Source organism: Pomacea canaliculata, linkage group LG12 (assembly GCF_003073045.1).
Source record: "Pomacea canaliculata isolate SZHN2017 linkage group LG12, ASM307304v1, whole genome shotgun sequence".
Classification (NCBI taxonomy): domain Eukaryota; kingdom Metazoa; phylum Mollusca; class Gastropoda; order Architaenioglossa; family Ampullariidae; genus Pomacea; species Pomacea canaliculata.
The window spans coordinates 15,118,072-15,136,667 of record NC_037601.1 but is presented as its reverse complement, the minus strand read 5'-3'; the positions used below and the strand labels follow the sequence as shown (position 1 = coordinate 15,136,667).

The following is an 18,596-nucleotide window of genomic DNA, read 5'->3' as shown; positions in this document are numbered from 1 at the left end:
GTTTTCTTTTTCAAAAAGAAGACTGCTTAAATAATCTCCATTATAAATCTTCTACAAATGTTACTTGTGCAGTAACTGTATAACATGCTAATTAACACAAAAATAGCTGAGATATAGTAGTATTATTGGTTCTATTAACTATTTGGCAGATACAGAGCACAAGAACAATTTATTTGACAATGTGGAGGTTTATAAATTGCACACCATGTTATACATAGTAGAAAATAAAAACCTGAAATTAATGGCAAACACAGATTTTACAGATATGTGCATGACAATGGCTCACCATATGCATACATACTATTCCAAACCTCATGGGTTTTTTTCAACAACTGCATGTATAAGGCATTGCAAAAGGAGAAGAAATAAAGTTAGTAGGAACTATACTTTAAAAAGAATAGCCCTTTTTTCATTTGACCCAATATTATGGTCTTTGTGGATTGTCTACAAGATGGTTAATAATAAAGCAGATTTATTTCTCTCATTTCTCAACTGTAGACTCATAATACGCTGTATGCAAATAAAAATAAATAACACAACAAATTCAGGTTAATAATTAAATACCTCATCTGATCATTGGTCAAACTTTGCTGAAGCTAATTTAAATTGGAAGCAAGCCATCCAGCTATAAAAAATTCATTTCATCATCCACTACCAATCTTTGATTTGAATTACACACGAGTTAGTGTATGCACCTCTTCCGTAAACATTACTCTTAACACCCTTTTGCTACATCGTATTATCCTCAGTTCTTATTTCGCTCCTCTTCGCGTTTCCTGTATTTGATTTTATTCTTTATTAGTGCTGTTGTTTATTCTTCTATAGTTCATATGTTATTTGATTGTTTTCCTATCCCTTGGTGCTGTCATGTTTTCGTTCTTGTTCTTAAGCGTTATAGAGTATGCTCGTTAGGAGTGAGAGTATGCGATTTACAAACTTCGCATTTATTACTATTACAATGACTGATCGAGCGATCAGGGTGTCCTTCGAATTCGAATCTAACGTAAAATAGATGATGGAGGGGAAATACTTTCTTCTTCTTTTTTGAGCTGCTGTCATCATAGACGAATATTACACCAACTCCAGTCTACAGAGTGTCGGATAGTGATTCTTATTTGGCTCAACTTTATTTGTTGTATTCTCATATAGTAGCTAAGGGAGGTCATCCACATGTGCGCCATTACTTTGCCACCGAAGTAAACTTTCTACGTCCAATCTGCCTCACTACGCAACAAGATCCCAAGCTCATTACATTGTGTGTTAAAATGTCGGACTTTGAAGATTATAACTCTGAAGACGACGCAGACTACGTACCTTCAGGTGTGTGATATTTGGTAACTTATGCAGCATCTTGACTGACAATTCAGCCGACATACCGACCCTAACGATAGTGCGGATCCGAACATTTTGTTTTCTTAGGTCCTGTATGTTTATGGATAGGATGGTAGATCACATAAGTACCATAGAAATATAATCAATTATATTGATATATTGTGATCGTTCACACCAAGTATAAATAAAAAATATAATGGTTGTCAAGTGACTCAACGTGTTTTGCTAATATGTGTGTATGTGTGAAGTTAATAATAGTAGCAACTGAATAGTATCTTTCCTAGTTCCATGTAAGTTCTTAGTTTATGCAATAACGTCGACGAAATATTTATGGGCATTTTATAAACGCCTTTTTGTTTTATTATTCAGAAGGTGAACAGTTAAGCGAGGAGGAAAATTCTGGTGACGAGGAAGATTTATCCCTGTTGGTAGAGGATGGGGATGCAGAGAACACAAACAGATCCAAAACAAAAAAGAAAGGGAAGAAAAAATCATCCATTTTATCTAGGTTTGTTTTTAGCACATTTTAAGTGGCCTTGCTTGTAGGGTTATAGGAGGATTCCATTTTTGCTTACTCATAATTTTTTCCACTCTATAAATTCAACATATAAGATTATAAGAATATAACAGGAGCAAATATGACTCACAGACAACCGAGAGGGACACCTGTTGATGATCCATTCAACCAATATGCTACAGCTAATAGTTGACAGAGATATGCAAATTCAGTCATATGACCTTGCATGGTCCAGGCCTAATTTTTATACAAGTATTATAACTGCTTCAATGCATTTCTTCAAGAAGAGCAGATGATTTTGTATTATTTGCCAAAGTATCACCTCATCTAATAAAATAACATCATTGGACAGTATAGATCATGTGACTCCAATTGTATACAGTAATCCCTCCTCGCCACTTTGTGCTTTATTTGGCGGCTTCACTATTTCGCGGGTTTTTTATAAGAAATTAATGGGAAAAATGATTCACAGATCTACGCTTCTTTGCAAATTTTCTGCAAAATTCGGTCAGTGGAAAATACATATATTTTAAGAATTTTTAGATGAAAAAAGCCCAAAGTGCATAAAAATATATTGCTAATATTAATTCTAACAATAAAGAAATATTATAAATAATAAAATTAATATGAATTACAGTAAATAGTACATGCATTTACTCTGAAATGAGAACCAGCATTGCTTGCCTGGGACGCTACATGCCTACTCACAATTGCAAACAACACACGATTGGTTGGTTGCTAGAGAAGCGACCAACTAGAGAGTTCTGCGTTGTATCCCGGCCCCCGATTGGCTCAGTACAGTGGCGCGTTGTGTACTTTTTCGTCTTCTGTTTTATTACAGATACTGTATTACTCTACAGTACAGTACATATTATGTGTTCTTTTATTTACTGGAAAGGTACAATACATGCGCAGAACAATGTGGGAATGGTTATTAAGGAAATGAGAAAGGTTTATTTAGCATAAAAGTTTGTGGGGAGGGTTTATAAAGCCTTAATATAGTGTATAAATACATAAATATACCGTTTCTATTTTGTGGATTTTCGGTTTTTGCGGGTGGTTCTGGAACGCATCTCCTGCGATAAATGAGGGATTACTGTACCTTAACACATCTTTTGCAACACAAATATCATCACTTGTTTTCATGTTAATCATAAACCAGCCTAACATTCACAGCTTGATGTAGTTCAAATGCACCCTCCACTGCTGACACCTGCTAGTCAATTTTGTTCATTCATGTTATTTAGTGATGTATGTGTCATCATCAAAACCACTTATGGTCTAGTTTCTGGGGGAAGGAGAGTTGCTTTTCACAAAAAATTCCACATCTTTAGAGTGCATATTCTGATTCATTTGATGCTAAGGAGTAAATACGCTTGAGAAATTTATACATTAAATTAGGCATTATTTCTACAGCAATATTTATGCTGTAGTGTTTTGTTTCTTGTAACTGACTTTAGTATATTCCTTAGCAGGAAGCGAAAAGGAGGAATTAAACTGGATGAGCAGAGTGTTGAAACCAATGAAGAGGAACCAGGTGGTGAGAGAAATACAGAACTTGCAGGACAAATAAAACAAGAGACTAAAGAGCTGAAAGAAAATAAGGAAAAAAAGAGGGCAGATGATTTGTGGGCTAGTTTTATATCAGATGTCAAGCCACCACCTAAAAAGCCTTCTTCAACTGCATCATTGAGTTTGGTGAGTATTATTCATGATAAGAAAACAAAAAGTCCCTCCATCCCCATTTTGGGGAGAATGGTTGGGTTAAATAAGGTTTCATTCTGAGATCAATTCTGTATTTTATATAAAGGACATTGATTTTTTTTTTTCTCTTTTGATGGTGGTACGTTTTACTGTGCCAGCAGCATTACTTGTTCATGAAACGTCAGCATAAATTAAGAAAGTCTGGTGCATAGTCTGAGAAAGTCTGGTGCTTAGATCATTTCATGCTATATGCTCAAAGGGCCTAGACAACTGGAGTACAAAACTGCTGTCGTCCCAGATGTATTTTTATAAAAACACCCATTGCATTAGTGATGCTGATTGCTGAAATATTAATGCAATTTGGCATGGAGGTATAAGCACACACACAGTCAAAGGATAACAACTTTTCACACTCCAGCCTTATTCTGAAACCCTGTATGAGGCCCATGATTTTCATTATTTTTATGTGCTTATGAATTGTGCTAGTTTGGATTAACTTAGCTGGAGATTCACCATAGGCATAAATATCAGTGTCCATTTATCAAAAATAATAAATTGTGATCTTATCAGAAACCTAAGTTTTGACTGGAAAGACATTTGCTATTACAACAAAAGGTTATAAAGTTTTTCTCCTCATCTGAGTGAAAATAGTGGTAAATATGCTATGCCATGCTAGTGCTTCATCTTTAACATCTCTAGGTGTAAGACAGTTGAACCTTGGTATCTGAACCTATTCCCAAAACAGGATATCTTTGGATAGTAGGAGCCCTTTTTCCAGTATTCTTATGGAATAGTTCCTGCCTCATTCAAGCATAGTCAAATCCCCCTACCGTCCCTAAATAATACTCATACACTTTATAAATGTCAAAATGTGTAAAATAAGCAACAATGTATGTGCACATTTACTAAAAAGATGCAGGCACAGCCTCACTCTTCTCTGCAGTGAATTAAAATGTTGGGGTGCTATTGTTTGTCATGAGAATTCAGATGACCGGAGTTGAGATAGTTGTGTTCAACTTTGTGTGCAGTTCAATAGACTTTCCAGACTTTCTAAGAACTTGCAATTATTTTTGTTTTAAATATGTTAGGGGAATCCCCAGGAGAGTGCAAGTACTGCCAAGACTAATGGCGTAAAGGCTTCTGCAGATAAGGTCACAATCACACAAGTTTTTGATTTTGCAGGAGAGGAAGTAAGGTAAGTAAATGTTAGTTTTAGATAATCAAACATTTCCATGGTGGAGAGTGGGGTCTATAATAATTGTGTGTGTGTGAGAGAGAGAGAGAACAACTTTCAGCTGTGACAAGGTTTTGAGGTCTTAATGAGTTTTTTATTCTAAAAGGGTAAAGCATGGTGAACAATGAGAACTTTAAGAATAGTCAGGGCTGTCTCCGTAACAACCATGGCTTTGAGTTATGAAGGTGGTGGTGCTGATGAGATGACCTCCCACATTTTTTGGACATTACATTTGACTATATTGATATACTGTTGAGCCAGTATTACTCTCACACTGTGCAGTTACAAATCACATCTATAATATGCTGCACTTGGTCCACAAATTTTGATTCTTCTTTATCAGGGTGACGAAAGAGGTGGATGCAAATTCTAAAGAGGCGCAAGCAGAGATAAAAGCACAGCAGGACAAACAAGAGCCAGCTGCACTAGCAGTTACAACCACTTCAACATCTAGCAGCACATTGCCGTAAGTTGATCTTCTGTGTTGGGAAAGATAAAAAGATGATAAGCTAATGATCAAGGGCATTTGTATGGTATTTTTCCCCCATCCTCCCCCCCTGCCCAGCATCACATACTTTGTCAAGTGCCACTTTTTTGTTTCTGATCACACATTTGTAATATATAAAAGATGTGTGACATTGACAAATTTTTAGTTAGGAGGTTGGTTACAGTAAAATATGCTGTAATAAAAGGTCATAAAATATTGGTCCTTATAGGTATTCTTGCTTTGCACATTAAATCTAGAATCTAAATTGCTATTCCACAGCAAGTCTTTTGATGAAATATCAACAGGTTTTAAAATTTTTTTTTTCAAACTGTAGGGGTCTGAAGAGACCAGCACCTACAGGAAGTGGCCTTGGAAGCGTATTTAAGCAAAATTGGCAAAAAGCAAAAGATGGGGACTTTGGTAAGTTCTACTGTTTTGTGCCATTTTGCTGGAGGTTTAAGTTGTGTGACAGTCTGGGTTACTTCAAATGTTTCAGGGGGAAAAGTCTGCTTAAAATAAATGACTACCATGAGTTGATCAAATATTTCGGTCCTTTGAAAAGTTGAGTCTTAGGTTTTGCTTTACCCCTGATGCATGTATAGCCTGCTGATAGGTATACAGAGCTCCCACACCTTGTATAGTTTTCATCTTAGCACCTTTAGGGAAAAATTTCAGGGACATCATGTTGAATGCAAAAAAAAAAAATTTAAATATATAAATCAAGGCTGGAATAATCTAGCTTCATGGTGCTTATGAGCTATACTTGACATACGTCCTTCAGGCACCTGTGTTAAGCACTTTTGCATTGTCAAAATAGCACCTGAATGATTGGGAAAATAAGCGTTGACAGATTGATTACGCTGAAAAATCTTTCCAATATTGTTCACAATTCTAGGAAAAGTCAAAACTTGACTGGGAATCTTTCAAAGCAAAAGAGGGTATCAACGAGGAGCTAACAAACCACAACAAAGGAAAGGATGGGTGAGTAGTACAGTGTTTTTTTCACTTCATGATATAACTTTTTTTTTTGGTGGGAGAATTTTTACTACTAATAGTAGTAGTAAACTATTCTTATATAGCACTATTCCCCAAAAAAAGGATCAGGGCGATTTACAGTCTTACAAATGCAGAAAATGCACACAGACCAAAACGCAACATTCAAACATGCACAGACTACAACATATAAACAAATGGTCAGGGCATCAAAAAGAAAATAAGCTCTGTCAGAAGTTTTTAATATATTTTTAAATAATGCTGTGGTGTGACCTAATTTTTTTAACAGTTATATAGAGAGGATGGCTTTTCTAAACCGTGCTGACGTTCGGCAGTTTGAGATTGAGCGAGATCTTCGACTGAGCAACAGAGGCAAAAGATGACAGCAATATAAGAAAAGTAGTGCATCTTTTTGTGTATGTCTCATCTGTGGTGTTGTGAGGGTTTTATTTTTAACCCTAGAAAATGAATCAAACCAGATCTTAAAAGAAACCATGACCATCATTGTTTAGTGCTAACAAAGCTACACTAATCTTGGGTTTTACTCGTCAGAAATGAGATAACATACCCTTTATTCTTTCTATATAGAATGGTGGTTATATCACATACATTCTCTTATCACAAGTCATTTTCCTTTTTCATTAAAAAAAATTCCAATTAAAATTGGGCAATTTCTTAAGAAAATGCTGCTAAAACTTAACAACAAACTTTTTGCCCCTCATTTTAGGATTTTCTGAACAGGTGCCTGGCATGTTTATATGTTTAAGATGCAGTTGCCCTGTGATTTCCATTTACAAAAAAGCTCTGCATTAAAATTAAAGGGATTTCTTTTTTTTTTTTTTTTTGATCGCTCGGTGCAGTAGTTTTAAGTTTTGTAATTTCCAGTGGAAATTCCGTACAGAGTGCCCTATGTCATTGTTTCCCCTCTATAGAAAGTAGATTTGGAAAATCTCAGAACTGTAATGTCAAATATCTCACAGATTACTGTAAATGTGCTCTGCACAAGTTATATTTCTGCTGTTGCATTGTGTTGCAATGTGTTTAGACTGTTTTTTATTGTTTAGCTTTAACAAAATCCTGTATAATAAGTATGATAATACTGATGTGGCTTAAAAATGTGAAGATGCATAAAATTGTGAAATTCAGGGATATTGTGACATGCTTAACTGAGCTATATTCTTGCTGTTTTTTGCAATTTGCCTGCATGGTTCCTTTGATAGGGTTGTTCAGCATGCAGTGGATCTATTTGTGAAGGTCAATAATTTAATAAAAGCTGAGGCTGTCTATGAAATTTATTTTTATGGTTTTATTTGACTTAGATACTATAACCTTATTATAGTAGGATGTAGTTATAGATATATTAACTCATTCATGACACCATTCTTAAGGTACTTCCTTTCTTTAAACAATGGCACTTAAAAAAATTAAAAATGAAAGATATTACGATAACTTATCATGGAAAAACTACTTCTAAACAATCTGTTCTGAACGGTTGTTCTCACTTCAAATTGGTGATGTGCTTTATTTTCATTTATATTCAGTTCAAAAATGTAGTTGCACTGTCATAGTGGGAGGGTCCAGCACATAGCCAAACTTCAGGTCTAAGCATACTGTACTTCAGATCTAATCATACCACTCATGGTGACAGCACATCATTTACAATATTGATTTTTAGTTGATCATTGTATTTAGATAAAAATACTTGCAATTTGACTTTCCAAGAGACAATAACCTGCTGAAGTGCTCGTCTCATCTTGGCTAAGAGCTAGAATCAATACATGCATGCCTGCTTCTTGTTTTTTGCCATTTGGAAATACACTGTGCAACTATAGATAACTGATTCCACTATTAATTGCTGTAGTTCCTTTCCTTGAACGTCTCCTTCAAGTAAAAGAAATTATAAATTATTGGAAGCTCACCTACAATTTGTCGTCAGATGTTGTGCACTCTATTTTAAATGGCATTCCAAGGCATTGTGAATGAGTTAATTGAGTTGTATTAATTTGTTGGAGCCTATTTATTTTCTGTTTACCAGGTTTTTGGGGTGGGAATGGGTAGGTGGGGGAGCCCCATTTGATCGACAGTGAGAGTGAGAACTATTTCATCTGAATGTATTATGCCTAGCTTCACATGAGCATACAAAGGAGCCACACAACCTGGTTTAGTTATCATTGATGATGGTCTATGGTGTTCACATTTTTGATGCTGTAAGAAATGTGAAGGAAAGAATTTCTTGCTGTGCAGGTATCTTTGTGCCCCTCTAAAACCCCTTTTCCCTACCAAAACGCATCAAAGTATTATTTTGCTTTTGTCTGTTTGGAAAAGGAGCGGACCCAGGGCATTTATTTTTGCCTTGTTTGTAAGACCTGTAGAAGTAATTAAAAATCAGCACACTATATGGTGTATGTTTAATGGTGAATTTGCTGAAGACTGGATTTTGTCTTTGTTGAGGTTGTAGATTTTATTACACTACTGACTGAACTTAAAAGACCTACAACTTTTAGATTTGGGGAAAGAGTGCAACATTCACATTTACATCATTAGTTAACCCACACACTATTCACTGATTAGTCTTGCCTTCAGTTCCATGAAGATATTTAATAATGTCATAACAATTTTTTTTAATGGTTTTTCTTTCCAATCTTCTGGAAATCATAGAGCATATTTTCAGATTGTGAAATTTCAAAAAGCATATCTACTGCAATGTCTGCACCTAACATTATGTCAGCCAAAATCAACATGCACATCTTTGTACATTATTCGTCAAACAAGTTTGCTTTTATTGAGGCAAACCTGAAATACAAGCAGTCCATACTGAAACTACTTTGATCAGTAAGTATTTAACAAAGCATTTTTGTAATTTTCAATGTCTTGCGGAGAATAAATTTTTAGTTGGCATTTAAGCAGTGTATGGTTCATCTTGCATCATCTGATGGGATGCTTGAGTTATTATGCCTGTCTTCCAGATCCGTTGGTTACTTTCACTGCTTTTGACTCGTGCTATAAGGCTCATATTTACTGCTGTTGGCTGGTGCAACTCATAATTTTTTTCTTGCATTATCCAGTGTATATTTTCACTGCTGTTGACTGGTACAGCTCATGTTACAACTACTGAAGGCAGGCTGATGATGTGGGTACATATGGAAGAGAGAGGGCAAGTGGGATTTGGTTCTGTCGCATTGCTCTGCCATGAACACACCCGGGTTGCACACGTTAAAACGGGTGTCGGGGTTCATATAGCAGTACCTGCAACAATTGAAATTGAATAATGTGCTTTATGAAAAGTTTCTGTGACTATCCCTAGGTGTCTATATACAGAAATCAACTGTGTGTCACAGATGTTTCCAAAATAGGACTATAAATTAATAATAATAATTTTGTTTATACCACATTTTGTCACATATAAGTGATTTTGAATGCTTTAGAAATGACAAAAAACAACCCAAAAGGAACAGCGATGAACATAATGATAGGAACACACGCATAAATTCTGCCTTACATGCAATTTTTAAAATTTTTTTTTTTTTTGGGGGGGGGGAGAATAGGGGGATGATAGAAGATATTAGCCAGGAAAATTACAGCTGGTGATATTTATGTTTTCTTACCACTTCTCAGGCAAGTCTTCCATTTCAATATGACCAGAGAGAGGTCGCCAGTGGTTACACAAATCACATTGCACCCACGTAGTAGCATCCATTTGTATTGATGATCCTCTTCCACTGTGCTCCGTACAGGTTTCAGATGTGAACACCCAGTCTTTGCTCTAGCCCCAAAATAGATGCATCAGATTATTTGAAAAAAGTAGTCAAAGATACCATGCATAAACTGTTTCTGTCCATAGAACAGAGAGCTCAAAATTTTAAAGTATTAAATACAAAAACCTACCTAAAGTGTAATTCTATTTAAATAACGCTTTTCCAGACTATTATTTTTTTTTTCAATTTCAGTCATTTAATTTCACACAAATTCTTTGCAAGAAATTAACGCACAGATTCAATTAAATAGCCTTAAATATCCAACTTTCAAAAAGACAAAACATATAGCACATTATTGAACAAAGATTTAAAAGAGCATGAAATTGCTCTGCAGATGGTGGCTGTTGCTCAGTTCTCATTTTGTTGTTGAAAATGTGAGCAGCCATCAGTCTTTTTGCTCAAACAGTTTAGAGAAATAACAGTAGTATTTGATTTCTTAGCTCTTTGATGTGAAGATTCTTAACACTTTAAGTAAATGTTCAACAGGCTCTAAAGACTGGTAGTTTGTTCACTCATTTTTGGAGTAGATGGTTTCCATTTCAAATCCGAATCAGGCCTGTGGCTAGAAAACTCCTGCCTACCCAGTAGTTCTCCAGCAGAAACAGGTATCAGAACAAAAGTTGCAGGAGAGGTATCAGTTCTACTGTCAAGGTGGGCAAAATCAACATCACCTTTATGTCATCCATCAGGAATATGTGATTCAATGTTGCTGCTGATATAGACAAGTTACAGCTGTCTGTCAGTCTGCCTATTATGAAACACATAAGATCAGTGCCATCTGCCATACTCTCTCTTGTACTGTGTGTTCTCTCTAGGCTTGATTACTGCAACTCATTGCTCTCAGGCTGACCCTTACACCTCATTCATAAACTTCAAAAAGTAGAAAACTCCACTGCGTATATACATTGCTTAGAGCTAGGAAGCAGGACCATGTCACTCTTCTTCATTTTCTGCACTGACTACCCATCCATTCTCAAATTCAGTACAAACTGTCTGTGCTGTGTTTTAATTTCTTTGCAGGCTCCTGTTGTAGCTATTTATGAATAGCTATATCCCATCCAGACAACTCCACACTTCATCTGATGACCATATCCTATCCCTGTCACCAGAACTATAACATACGGCCACCAGATTGCTAGTTGCTGTGCAGCAAAACAATGGAACTATCTCCCCTTCCAAATCCGCCTACCCACCATCAAATACTTTAAATGTACGCTAATTGTTCCTTGAGAATTACTCCTAACCACAGTCCACAAAATGGTAGTCTACACCCCTTCAACACATTTTTTTTCCCTACTATTGACTTTCATACTCATCTTCCTCTGAAGATTCATGAAACTCTTAGTTCTTGTTGCCCAATTCCTCTTTGGGTTTTCAGTATTGTCTTTTAATCAGTAATCAGTACTGTTGTCAGCATGGCGTTATTGTGGCCCTATGCTCCTCGAGGAGTAACAAGGAAAAAGCGAAACTGTTGTTTATCCTCTGTCATTTGTATGTCGTTCATGTCATTCTTGTTTCAAGTGCTAAGCTTATGCACTATATAAATCATGTGTTTATTATTATTAGATGCCACATCTGTGATTCAGTGACCCCAACGCTCGTGCCCCTCTGCCTGATCATTAGGCTAGATATGGGTCTTTTATTTTTACCATTATCTTCTACCTTAAGTGACCTCGTCTATGAGTATTTTTTTTTTTCTTACTTTGCGTTTAAGCTTTTCTCTGGGTCGAAGTCTGTTTGGCATAGGCTCCACAAGTTCTTCTATTGACCTTTTTGCTGGTGCATAGCGCCATGTTGGATTATTGTCTCTGATTCTTCGGATGTCTTTGGCAAATTCTTCCCTGAAAGGGATACATTTATACTATATTGCTTAAATTATTTTCACTCATCGCAATTGCAGCCTGTTTTTCTCAAGTGATTTTCATTTAAGTCCACAATATCTGTTATTTTGCAGGTTGTTACATTATATAGATTTTGCAGCAAGGTGATATGCTTAACATCCTATTTTCAGCTTTATGGTCTAGACAGAAACCAGTTTTCAACAAAATGCTAACAATTTGATACAGTTATAAGCCAGCATTAATATATGCCTAATGTGGCTTAAATGTAATATGTAATATTATGATTCATTTCTGAAATCACTTAAACACCACTCATTAACTGGCAAAGAATTAGCTCCCCTACTTACTGTGCTGGCTGACTGGTCTATTGATTAGAATGCAGGAAACTTTCTAGATAATTTACTGCAAAAAGTTCTTTCCCATTTTTAATATCTAAAAATGTGAATCCCATTTTTTTCCATTTCATGCAGTCTGTGAGTAGAGAGTTCTTCACATAATAGAATAAAGAGCCAGGTCACATACCATGTCTTTAAGGCCACTACAAAAAGATCTGAACACCAGTTTCTAGTTCTTATGCCACTTGCTGTAGCTCTATATGTGAGGAAGAGAAAAGTCTTGTGTGGTGAAGTATAGCAATCTTTGCTTGCATGTACTTACTCATAAGGTTTTTTCTCCTCAGCAGACATTCTTCTCCAGCGAAAACCTAGCATCTTTGAAATTTCTCTGTTATCAAGCTTCGGGTGCTTCTTTGCAACTTCGCTGCGGAATTTGATGGAAAATCGAATGAATCCATTCTTTGGTCTTCTTGGCTCATTGACTGTATGTGGGGAGAGAAATATTTTAAAATTGTTAATAAACAAGTTTTAAAAACTAACAGAAAAAAATAGTTCTAAAAATAGTTTTATCAAAGACAATATAAACACCACTTAATGAGTATAACTGCAAGAAAACATGATAAATTTCATGTAATTATAATCTAACCTGCATCAATTTCTGAGAGATTTTGAGGTTTGAGACAAGTATTTTCAACTTGGTAATTTTTGTTAGATTGTATATAAACATACCATCTCTTCTTGGTTCTTTGAGTTGGAATATAGCTTGATTTCTGAAAGAGCTTTGTTCCTGAGATTCACATTTCTTGTCACGCATTTTTATTTGTGTCCACATTCCATCACTTGATTCCATCTTCGCGATAATTATATTTTCTTCAGAATCTGTTTCTCTGATATTGATCTCACCTCTGCCTTCTTCAGACCAGGCTGGATGGTGGTCATGATTCAAATTCGACTCAAGACTGTCACTGTATGTTAAAAAGTCAAAGTCATCTGGAAGACTGATATCTTTGGGTGGAGTGTTGATGTATGAGCTAGAAAAGGCAAATGCATGGTCTTCAGAATTTATTGGAGTGGACACTCGTCCAGCTTCTTCATGATGTCCACCACTTCGGTCTTGATGGCTGTTTTTGTTGTCTGTGGTGGTCTTGATTCCAATCTCTTGTGATGCAACGGTTGTTGGCATCCTCTGAACTTGCAGCTCATCCTTTAATGAGAGCAAGAAAGCAAAAGAATGTAAAACTTTATCAGCTGTTTTGCACATCTTTAAATGTAAATCCTTACAAAACAGTCTCTTCATTGTGTCTTAAAATCTTGCTTGTCCCAGCACTAGAATTCTGCTCAACCTATTTTCTGCCTGTCTGCAAACAAATGCTTGTACCTGCATACTCAAAATTTAATTTTGCTTTCTTATATTTTGTAAATAAATAATTTCTATTTTCAAAAAAATCTCACCTGAAATAACAACAAAACCAGCAAATAAGACCACACACAGACAGATGACAATATAATTACGTCTTTTACTCATTGTATTGAGTGTAGCCTTAACCATGCTATTCCTCAGCAGCAGCTGAGGACAGTTTAAAAAATATAGGCTGCCAGATCAGAGGTTAAGAACCAATAGAAAACAAGTGTACCCTCTATAATCTTCCCCCTTCTCCAACTTCCACAACATCCCAAGGGGAAAAACTCTGCATCCAATCTTTACCTTGTCAAGAGATGTAAGCGAGAGGAAATCGATTTCTTGCAGAAGATAGCTGGTGATGCTTTCTTCACTATCTCCATCCTGTATCCATGAAAGTACACCATGATCATTTCTTTCAATGTCCACTCATCACTGACATGCATGCTCATGTTTTTTGGCAATGTTATAAAAACAATACATCAAAATTAATTTTAATTTTAATAAAGATTTCTCTTAAAAGTTTTTCCTAGTGATATATTTTATCTGTACATATGAACTACCATTGTGACATTATAAAAGAAATGCTAACCCAGACACAAGCAGCATACTTCATCTGTTGGCTCTCTCTTGTATCTTGAGCTACACCAGAAAAAATGAGGCATTCAAGGTGAAACCACTGCAATATGTACAGTTTAGGTATAAGCATTAAAATGAAGAGGGGATAATCTGATACAGCTTTGTAGCCAGACATATAATGGCAAAGACAGGTAATACCCCTTCCCCTCAAACAAAATTTAAGCAATCAAATTTTCAAGAGCGCATGTAAATTGATGCTGCATCTTAAACATAAAAAAACTCCAGTTTCTAAAGAGTTTAACTGTATGGTGGGCAAACTTATCACTGTCTGATGTTGACTATTTTTGTCCTAGGCTTCTGTTTTTGTCTCCCTCTATATCTGAATAAGCCTCACCTTTCATCCAAGCATCCTGACCTTCCAGTTCCATAAAATGTTTGGTTTACCTCTAATACTCTTTGACTAGCTCTCCTAGTCATTCACATTTCAAAATAGTTGCATCACTACTCTGGCTTGATCTAGTATTTGATCTGTGATCTGTGTCTCATTTCTAAACACCTTTCTACACACAGCATGAGAGTGATGATTGATGAAACAAGGCTGAAAAAGTTTTTATTATTATTATTTAAAAAGTGGAGAGATTTTTCCCACTTTCTTAAAGTTTATATTTTTTGAATTCTAAACTACTGATTACTGATAGCATAAGAAAAGAATGAGGGAGATAGTGAAAGATATTTAAGCATTTTTTTAAAGTAATGAAAAACTTGCACACTGGTCTGGTGTGAAATAAGTTACGTTGTGAAATATTTGTAAGACTAAAAGATTTGTTTTGTTTCTTTGTTTGATGAAGACAATATCCAACGGAGTGTTTGAAACCAGATTTATCAAGAGGACTTAATAGATCTGTCTATAGTCATAAATGTAACAGGATTTCAGATATTCTTTCATCACCATAGAAGGGCCATGAAGAAATAACACAAGACAATCCCATATCAAATAAAAAAATTAATGTAGTCTGGACTTAGTCCCAAAACTGTTGAATATCATACACAATAATGCTGTAAATGAGACTCCATTTGCTCACCTCTTCTAAGTTGTATAATTTTGATGACTTTTTCCCCTAAATTCGGCCAAGAATTGTTTACAGCTTGGAGAAAATTATAACGAGAAATGACGAAAAGCAACAGAATATATACACTATATACACAAAACGTACACCGCTTAATTAGTACAGTGAGGTTACGTACCCGTGTTGACAGCACGGACAGGTACACTGGCAGACTGCGTCACCTGAAATCATAATCATTAGCCAATATAAGAGAATGCAAGTCGGGCCTTTGTTGAGGGTGGGGGTCAGGTGGGCAATTTTGTGCTCTAGATACAATTGGATTACAACTGAGTTACCCAGTTGCATGGAAAGTAGTGTCGTTTTTTGCTTGTTTGGTTTTTTTTGCGTGTGTTTTTTTTTTTTATAAGAAGCATCCGAATCAAGGGGTCGAATTAATGTAATGCAAGAGGTGAAGGGGTCACGTAAGTCATAGCGAACAAAGTTAACCAGCACAATAAAGTCATTGAAGTGAGCAAGGATAAAAGCAATGTTAAAGTATTTTTAAAATTCTGTGCAGCTAAACTCTTAACTCCTACAGCAACTTCAAATGTCGGATCAGCAAGATTTTAGACGTCGTTCCACGTATCTCTAACGCCGGATGACATGGGTACACCAAGTGGAACGAATTATTTCAACGTTATAAAAAGTGTCAGCATCTTTTTCTTTTAAATAAATTTGATTGGTTGATACGAGGATTCAGCGGCTGTGCACGTGCCGAGGCCTGGGGATGAAAAGAAAACATGTTGCAACGTCGTTATACGTTGCCAGCAACAATGACGTAAAGAAGCGACTGACCTGGACCAGCAGGATGTCGCTCTACATCTCTGCACTTTCACAGGCACACAGGCATACTTCATACATCTTGCGGGTTTCGTTTTTACAAAGGCCACGTCCACTCATCTCACCTCCATCTACAACCACAACTACCGCCGCCTTATCCTCATTTACCAACACTGTAGAGAACTAGCGTTTAGACTGCCCAAAGGAGGAAATAATAAAAAAAAATCATGTCAGTCTATACGAAACGTTCATTAGTCTACTAACGGCTGTAACCTTTTTTAAAAATAAAATTATTACAGATAGGAAATACACCGAATATGCTAACACGTGAGGTTGTGAAGTCATGGTATTGAAAGGTTTACTAACCAAGGTTTGTGCTAACCCCTCTTTTTACGAAAAAACAAACAAACAAACAAAAAAAAAACAACCCCGAAACTATCAAATATGTTCAATTTTCTAGAACCCGGTCGTTTTAATGACGAACAGAAAGAATCAATGCTGTCTACAAATGGAGAGAATCGGGTAGGATGGGGAGCGAGGATTCGGCTGAGTCGGTGAAATTTTTTTTTTATTATTTTTTTCCTAAGACGTAACGCATTAACTGTCGCAGCACTTTTGCTTTCAGTTAGGAGACTATATACTTATCATTGCCGTCGACAACTAAAATCATGCCTTATTTCTTTTCAAGATTCGTCTTTTATCGAAATCTTACACCGACCAAACATTGTGCAAATCTAAAATGATGGAAGCGCACGCGCGGTACTTCTATAATGTACGTAAACCTGTTCGCAAGAAATGTACTTACATCAGAGGGACAGAAGGAGATGGTGTCTTCGTTCTTTTCTGAGGCTGACATCGTGTCCATCGCCGCCGGAAAGGAGTACTTGCTAACCCAGTTCCTACGGTTTTCTCGTTTATCTCTGTAGCACTGCTAAATGCAACAAGGTGGCCATGTTTGTTGCAGTTTTCTTCGAGATAGGCATCACACGCAAACGACATGCATAGATACAAACATACAAAGCTTAGCAGCCGAACACGTTATTACGCCAGTCTGCACAACGTCGAATAACAAACATGCAGTCGTGAAGGGCTTAATCAGTTACACACGTGTATGTGTTAGTATGCAGTACCACGGCGATGACAGAACAGGCTCAAATAAAAACTTAAAAAGGGTTTTTTCATTTAAACGTTTAAGAACAGCAAAATCTATTTCAAAAGCATTTGTCCTCCGCTGTTAGCAAAAACTCGAATGTTAGACAATAAAAATGAGCAGTTTATTAGGTAAAATCAAATGATTTAGTATTTAGGCGATTACTTAATGAGTACCCTATGAGTACACCAAAGACTATAAAAAGCAGTCCATACGTGCAATACACACTAGCAAACTGCGGCTTTTTAATTTTACTATTTAACATGAAAGCTCTTCAATCAAAACTTGGTTGCTTTGTTCTGATGATAGTAATTATAAGCATCTTAAACTGAAAAACTTGTAAAAGCAAAGAAAGGGTATTTGGAATTAAAAAACATTGAAGATAATCTATAAGGGTAACTTCCGATTAAAATGTTCTAAGATAATCGATGGCTGACATAAGGTGTAGAAGCTATTTGAATTATAATTTACCTATATCACTAAGTACAGCAGAACTGTGCCGTCAGAAAAGGCAGGTAATTTAAATAGTTTAAAACAGTTACATTGTGTCCCGTTCCCACCGCCCGCAATCACCCCGCCTTTTTTTTTTTTTTTTTAAACAGGCTTTTCCCATTCTTTCTTGTCTTTCCTTCAACCCACCCTGCCTCAGCGGCCTGAGCCAGTTGCCACCAGTCACGTCCCTTTGATTTTGACGAAACGCACCGCCACCACCTCTGTTGGTAAAAGTTCAAAGAGTTATCAACTCTAGTCCTACGACAGCACCTTTCCTTTATCGCAAAAATAGAAGTGGTACATATGAGGACGGAAATGGTCTAGGGAAATTGAGGCTGAGAAAATTTGAATCCCAAGTAACATTTTGAATACCGTGTGATCTTAACCTATCAACACCCACGGTCGACACTTTGCCGTTTTCATTATTTTTAAGACAATATTGAACACCCTTTTCGTCTTAAATGCATCAACCTGCACAAACAGCTTCAAATTTCAATAAGGAAATAAAGCAAATTTGTCATTCTGAGAATCCATAAAACTTGCTTTAATGATTGAAACAAGAACAATTTTTTGTTAAAAAGTTTTGGGCAGTTAATAAATTTCGACTTTACAAAAATCAGTACTAAATATACAAAGTACATAGGACAATAGGATACTGTGGTTTACATTTCCAACTGAAGTATCTATTCTATCTAATCCTCTTCGTGCATCAGGTTGCACATAAGGCCTCAACCAGAGTCCGCCACCGATGTCGATCGGCTGAAACCCGCTCTAGGTGACCCCATGTCCAGCCCTTTCCTTTCATCTCCCTTTCCACTGTTATTCTCAAAGTTTCCTTTGGGCGGCCTCGTTTTCTTCGGCCGTCTTGAGTCCATCGTAGGGCGACTCTGGA

The 18,596-nt window shown here is 36.3% G+C and overlaps 2 protein-coding genes across 4 annotated transcripts; one reads left to right on the top strand and one right to left on the bottom strand.

Moving 5' to 3' along the window:
* Positions 1-59: 59 nt before the first annotated feature.
* Positions 60-6,868, top strand: LOC112553360 (craniofacial development protein 1-like). Its single transcript, XM_025220530.1, is given in 9 exon segments — positions 60-1,320; positions 1,702-1,840; positions 3,325-3,547; positions 4,642-4,748; positions 5,131-5,253; positions 5,609-5,654; positions 5,656-5,694; positions 6,170-6,255; positions 6,557-6,868. Coding segments are annotated over 9 exon segments (912 nt in total). The 5' UTR covers positions 60-1,265; the 3' UTR covers positions 6,651-6,868.
* A 223-nt stretch (positions 6,869-7,091) lies between these two features.
* Positions 7,092-17,294, bottom strand: LOC112553356. Of its 3 annotated transcripts, none has more exons than XM_025220515.1 (9): positions 16,868-17,294; positions 15,422-15,464; positions 14,190-14,239; positions 13,904-13,981; positions 12,928-13,402; positions 12,521-12,680; positions 11,725-11,863; positions 9,873-10,030; positions 7,092-9,513 (listed from the first exon to the last, which is right to left on the bottom strand). In XM_025220515.1, exons 1-9 carry the CDS (start codon positions 16,925-16,927, stop codon positions 9,342-9,344), a joined length of 1,335 nt encoding a protein of 444 aa, XP_025076300.1. In that variant the 5' UTR covers positions 16,928-17,294; the 3' UTR covers positions 7,092-9,341. The 3 variants fall into 3 exon arrangements, with proteins under 3 accessions (XP_025076300.1, XP_025076302.1, XP_025076301.1); XM_025220517.1 differs by lacking the exon at positions 16,868-17,294 and adding an exon at positions 16,078-16,180; XM_025220516.1 differs by lacking the exon at positions 16,868-17,294 and adding an exon at positions 15,819-16,021.
* Between the last annotated feature and the right edge of the window lie 1,302 nt (positions 17,295-18,596).